The 6,000-nt window shown below is 60.2% G+C and overlaps 3 protein-coding genes across 3 annotated transcripts; 1 reads left to right on the forward strand and 2 right to left on the reverse strand.

Annotated features, from left to right (window-relative positions):
* Positions 1 to 1,721: 1,721 nt before the first annotated feature.
* Positions 1,722 to 2,141, forward strand: B0H18DRAFT_1039883 (uncharacterized protein). Its single transcript, XM_048030521.1, has one exon. The coding sequence runs from the start codon at positions 1,814 to 1,816 to the stop codon at positions 2,033 to 2,035; it is 222 nt and encodes a 73-aa protein (XP_047887385.1). The 5' UTR covers positions 1,722 to 1,813; the 3' UTR covers positions 2,036 to 2,141.
* On the reverse strand, positions 2,126 to 3,586 carry B0H18DRAFT_81191 (uncharacterized protein). The gene is made up of 2 exons (XM_048039259.1): positions 2,362 to 3,586; positions 2,126 to 2,298 (listed from the first exon to the last, which is right to left on the reverse strand). Exons 1-2 carry the CDS (start codon positions 3,324 to 3,326, stop codon positions 2,217 to 2,219), a joined length of 1,047 nt encoding a protein of 348 aa, XP_047887386.1. The 5' UTR covers positions 3,327 to 3,586; the 3' UTR covers positions 2,126 to 2,216.
* Positions 3,587 to 4,233: 647 nt separating this feature from the next.
* On the reverse strand, positions 4,234 to 5,431 carry B0H18DRAFT_81261 (uncharacterized protein). Its single transcript, XM_048039260.1, has 4 exons — positions 5,085 to 5,431; positions 4,777 to 5,034; positions 4,558 to 4,708; positions 4,234 to 4,500 (listed from the first exon to the last, which is right to left on the reverse strand). The coding sequence occupies exons 1-4, from the start codon at positions 5,259 to 5,261 to the stop codon at positions 4,343 to 4,345; spliced, it is 744 nt and encodes a 247-aa protein (XP_047887387.1). The 5' UTR covers positions 5,262 to 5,431; the 3' UTR covers positions 4,234 to 4,342.
* Positions 5,432 to 6,000: the final 569 nt, after the last annotated feature.

Genomic DNA, 6,000 nt, shown 5'->3' on the forward strand with positions numbered 1-6,000 from the left:
ATCCCACTCAGATCAGTCTGAGAGCACGACCGAAACGGTGAGCTTCGTTGGATGAACAGCGCACACGTAGACGGACAGCCAAACCAACAGTGCATTGCAAACGTTAGCCCGACCACTGAGCACGTGTCCTCCGCGAGGTCAGAACAACACCGCTTCAGCGGTCCGAGCACTCGGAACGTACGTCCGCACCTACACCGACCTACACTACCAAAAAAAGCGACAGAAAGCCAGAGCATAGAGCATGGTATCGAGCTAAGGAATCATCGGGACCGCCGCATCAGCGACAGCACAGCGGGCGTGCAGCCGCGGGCCCGACAACAGTCGTGACAGGTCGTGACCGGGTCGTGAGGAATCGTCGCGGGTCGTGATTCGGTCATGATGGTCGTGAACACCGGACTCGCGAGGCGAGCCCTGATTGAGTCTGGGGAGTTTCGCAGACGGGCGAGTACACAGAGATGTCGCTCAAGGGCGCAGCGGGGCTGCGTGGCAGATATGAGACACATACAGCCAGACGCGCAACGAGCACGTACCTCCGCGCTACGCCTCGTTCAGGGTCTCCGCCTCCTTATCCTCGTCGCCAAACTCGCGCACCCCACAGCACTCGCACACCGTCACGCTGAGCAGGATCATGCCCGCGAACAGACATATCACCGCCGCGAGGATCATCCACACGCCCGGGCCCCAGCTGACGGCGTACACGTAGTTCGAGAGCGCGGCGATCTTGATGCGTCCGATGATACCGAGTGCGAGGTCGATCGCGAAGACGAGGGCGCCGACGAGGAGGGTGATGATGGACAGCACGAGCGAGATGATGCACATCGCGTGGGATTCGAGGAAGAGCGAGGTGAACACGCTCGCGAACGCGAGTCCCGCAGTGATCGGGTGGAGGACGAGGATGCCGGTAAGCACCTCGTCGACGTCCTCAACGAGAGTGGGGTAGCCGGTTATGTTGAGGATACTCTCGGGGATGGTGTAGCCCAGCGTCGGGCCGTAGCACTCGACGAAGCCAGGGAGCTCGCTGTAGGCGCAGACGCCCCAGACGCCGAAGCGGAGGTCCGTTGCGGTCGTAGAGGGGACGGTTCCATCTTCCTGGGTGAACTGGATGCGGAAGATGAAGATGTCCTTGATGATGGGCGTGGAGAGCGCGACGAGGAGATAGAGCAGGAATGCGGAGAAGAAGAGGAAGCAGGTGGTGAGCGAGATCCAGATGTACTTCTTGAGCGGACGCGGAGGGCGCGAACGCAGCTCCTTGAAGCTCTGGACGCTGCGGGAGTTCTTGAGCCGCTCGAAGCCTTTCTCGATGGCGACCATAGTTGAGAGAGTAGTGGTACGGGGGGTTGAGGGAGTCGAGGACTGGGTGCAACGCAGAGGGTATATGAGAAGAGAAGGAGGGTGCGTGGAGGTCTCCTGGGAACTGCGAGGAGAGGCTCTTGAGGTTGTGGGCAGACAGTGGCCTCAGTCGCACGGCGAAGAGGAAGCCAGAGAAGCCAGCTGAGCAAAGGTCGCCATGACCAAGGACGTCGACCGATATGGCTGGGCTGATCAGAACGTGCGCCGGTCACCGACACATGATCCCTCCTTCCGGTCCCTGCAGGGACGCCCAGTTGTATTCACCATTTTCCGCCTCGAGCGACAAGGGTGTTGTTGGACGAGACACATATCCAACATACCGTTCAATAGTGCAAGCCTCGCCCCAATGTCGCCTTGCGTTGTGTCGACCGCTCTTCCGTGCTGTCCACACGAGGTCAGTTCCCAGTTTAACTGACAGTTTCGGAAACGCACGACTTCATTGACTGAGAATAACTCGGCAACGATGCAAATACATAGTAGTGTGTTGAATGTACCGAACGCGAAAGCCGGTCACGTAGTCGTTCGCGCTCGTGCGGGAGAAGGAAGATGGTGGTGGCTCGAGGTCAAGGTAGGTGCTGTGTTCATTGGTACGATGTGTTCTTTGAGTATGCACAGCTCGGCATGTCAGGGAGTACACTACGGTCAGAGACGGGAGCGGGCGCCTGAGGCGATCGGCGGGCTGTGATTGGCTGGCGGGTGAAAAAAGTTGCCTTCTTTCGATCGTCCGTCTCTCTTTCTTTTCGTACGACCATACGTCCGCCTCCCCGCGGGGACACTCACATCGCAAACCGGGGCCTGCTCTCAGCGTGCGTGGCGGCGGAACAGCGCACTCACCACGGTCCGTGGCACAGCGCGCGCAGTGAGTGTCAGTCGCCTCCCGTTGGAGCCGTTACCCGTGTTCCCCTGTCGAAACGGCCCGCTCGCAGTGGACGCCTTCCTGTGCTGCAACTAGCGCCGGATCGAACAAGGCACGGTGAGTGTCGCTCGCTTTCCAGTGCAGTTACAGCTCACCTCACTCCCTTCTCCACGTCCCCGCATGACCGTTCCGCGCGTTCTCGAAGGCCCAAAAGTGCGTCCACACCCCGTACCGCGCACGACCACCTTCGACCGGCGGACACTTTTGAACAGGCGCAGTCCAGTCGTCGTGCCAGCGGCGAGTACGCGGACAGCGGACATGGTGCGCGTCGCAACACTCGTACTCCACGTCGCCTCCCAACCTCGCTCGCCGGACGTCGATGTATGGTCACATCGCCGTTTGCCGCGACCACGACGACTTGTCGGACAGGTACACCGTCCTCGCGGCTTGCCCGGCCTTGTGGATGTCCGCTGGCACGCCGTTCTCGCCCACAACACGACCTGCAGCCTCCTAGTCGACAAAGAACAGTGGCACGAGCGTGTAGAACGCGGCGACAGCTGGCCCTGTGATCGCGTGAAGCCTTGACTGCATCCAATACAGCGGGACGTGGCGGCCTCGTCTCCCGGCTTGGCCGTCTCGCTGGACGCGAATACATGGCGATATTGGCCAAGTGCAGACCGCCGACGACGGGTGATCTCGCGGAATGCCGCAGACACGACACGTCCGTCCTCCCCATCATCGTGCGACCCCTCTTCGAGCTTCCTTGGACCCTGCTCGCCGGACGCCGATACGTGGTGACATTATCGTTCGCGCTGATTGCAGCCTGGACGACCCCATGCCATTGCTCTGCAACCCCGTTGGCCGGATGCAGACACCGTCGTTCACCGCGGCAGTGAAGACCCACGTACAGACAGACTGCGACTGCGGACAACGACGAATGGCGCAGGGCAGGGACCTGCAATGCGTCCGTCCGACGGGCTCCGCTCGCCGGACGCCGATACATCGTTACATTGTCGGTCGCAGGCTCCAGGCAGTCCAGTGACGAACCGGAGCGGAGGATGACGACATCAAGCTTGCTGCATATCGGGGCAACGAGCGACTCGGGAGCATCGACGAACATACACAGAGCAGGACGGATGATGCCCCTGGGGACCCTGCTCGCCGGACGGCGATACGTCGTGACATCGTCGTTCGCAGCGACTGCAACTTGACGCGCAGGGCGTGGAGACGCAACGCAGGCCTCGACTGCAGCCGGACCGCCACACCTTGCTCATAACCCGGCTGGCCCAGTACAGGCTGTAGACGAGGGGGGAGATGCCAAGGAGGACTTGCGCAGTGTAACCACACGCAACGCGTCCGTTGTCCCGATCTCCGTACCGTCTTCTCTGCACCTCGTCCAGCGCCCTCTCATCCCGCTCGCCTCGAGGTCGCCGCGTGCGAGGGTGACGGGCTATTGACAACTACCGCAGGCCGGATGACACCCCTGGGGACCCTGCTCGTGGGACAGCGATACATCGTTACATCGTCAATCGCGCGCCGAGCAGGCAGCGCAGGCTACTGCCCACACCCCGGCGACGAGCCTCAGTGTGGGGCTCGGGTGGGTAACACCGACGAGAGTGGTGCGCAGCGGGGGTGGGTTCCTAGTGGCCCTGCTCGCCGGACGGCGATACGTCGTTACATTGCCGATCGCGTGCCGTGTCGGAGGCAACTGGGCAGCGCAGGCAACTGCCTACGCCCCGGCAACGAGGGTCGCGGGAGGGTAACGCCGGCGAGAGTGACGCGCGGCGGACGAAGAAGACGTGCGGCGGGGATGAGTTCCCAATGGTCCCGCTCGCCGGACGCCGATACGTCGTGACATTGCTGGTCATGAACAGCGGGGTGCTCGGACGTCGACTGCTAACGGTGCAGTGCTGGTGTATGAAAGCCCAGGTCAGTGGTGGCCACTCTAGAACCAGCAAGCAGAGTTGACTGACCAGGCGAGCTGCGCGACGCGACGCGTCTAAGGGCTTCGTGACATGGTCAAGCACATGCAAGTCGTCCGGAGTCACTACGGATGGTCGTCGGCTCCCACAAACGAACGTCAACGTCACATCAGATCGGCGGTGGGACATTCGCGCGATGTTAGCCTGTGATAGGCTAGGTCAGTGGTGAACGCTGACAGAGGTGTGGACTAACCAGGATGTGTGCGAACGGGCTGCCGTTTCGGCCGCCTGGGACACGTCGGGCGCGGGCGGTGAGAGGCGGGCGACCCGGATGTCTGACCGTTGCGCATCGTCCGAGCATGTCGGTTTGACCTGCGGGAAACGAGGTAAGCTATGGCTAACAGCGTGCACCTAGGAACGCAGGCTCACCGGGCGGGTTCACGCTGGGCATGGATGTTGCTCTCTGCCGCCCGCAACACTCCAAGGATCGGGCGTGCATTCCGGGCAGCGCTGGGCATCCACGGGGACCGGGCGACTCTCGTATGAAGAACGTTGATGTATAGATCACGGGATACTGGTCCTGCGTCGACCGGTGCAAGGCGAGGTAAGCTACGGCTCCTCACAAGCACGCAGTAGGGATGAACTCACCAAGCGGGACGTGATCGGCAGACATAGACGTGCAGCAATACGTCGTCGGCACATGGGTCTAGCAACCGAATGAGGCCCGTACAATCCCGCCAAAGTGAGAATGGGGCGTCGCCGGTCTTCCGGGATGCCCACCACGGTATTGCAGGGCTGCAATGGCCTTGTCGGCTGTCGGACGGCGGGTGTTCGTGCGATTCTCCGCACGGACGCCTGGCGAGCGTTGGCCGGCAATCTCGCTCGCTCAGCCAGAGGATGCGCAAGCTGTCGGAAATGCGTCAGTCACTAGTGAGACGAGCGGGTCGACGACGAACCTCTGCGCAGACTACGTGCCCTCGGGGACTCGCCGGCGATGCTCTTCCACGTCGTCTGGCCAGCCGAGCGGGGCATAGAGCCAGGCGTTCGACACCGAGTTTGTGCGTGACCGGGAAGGCTGCTGTCGGGGAAGCGAGTGAGTGAGTGAGTGAGACATGACGTCGAGAACAGAGCATACCTGCTGCGACACATGCATTTCATGCTCCGTTGGGCATGCGGGAGAGGATCTGTCATAGACAAATGTCAGTAGTTGCGAGCTGAGATAATTAAGTTCACTAAGTACCTGTGCGACAACGAAGTCAAGCATGACATAGTGAATGGGATGGAATGTAGCATAGTAGGGCATAGTGACATAAGGATGGACAAGGCTGCGAGCACGAAGGGCCAGGATACTTATAGTGTATTTTTATTTTCTATCGTCAGACCACTGGCCGCTCAATTTCTGCTGCCGGTTTCAGTGTCTCAGCCACAGCTATTGTCCTTAAGCGCTCTCCGCTGTTCCGAGGATTGGTGACTGATGGCGGCTAAGGCCCCTGTTTTGGAAGTGTTCCTTGGCACATATTCAGCTCATGCCTCTTTTCTTTCCATTGCCTCTTTTTATCTTATAGCCTCACATGTACATAGAACTCACAATGAATCCATTTTGAAGGCTGACAGACTTGCAGTCTCGGAGACGAGAGTCTGACCTCACAGATCTCAGATCAGGCAATTAGGCCTGAAACACTTCTACGCGAGCCGGGGGTTCCGAGGCGGATGAGTCTCGTTCCGTAATTCCGCGGTGGGAAGGGCATCACTACCCGAGGATACCAGCCGGCCTTGGAATAGCCCAATTCCGGAAGATATCCTCGGAGAACAGTGTCCTCCCCGAGGATGACAAACATGTATTCCGGCTTTCTATGCAATGTCACTTGTATG

The sequence above is a fragment of the Fomitopsis serialis genome (assembly GCF_022376445.1).
Source record: "Fomitopsis serialis strain Sig1Antser10 chromosome Unknown B0H18scaffold_128, whole genome shotgun sequence".
Classification (NCBI taxonomy): Eukaryota; Fungi; Basidiomycota; class Agaricomycetes; order Polyporales; family Fomitopsidaceae; genus Fomitopsis; species Fomitopsis serialis.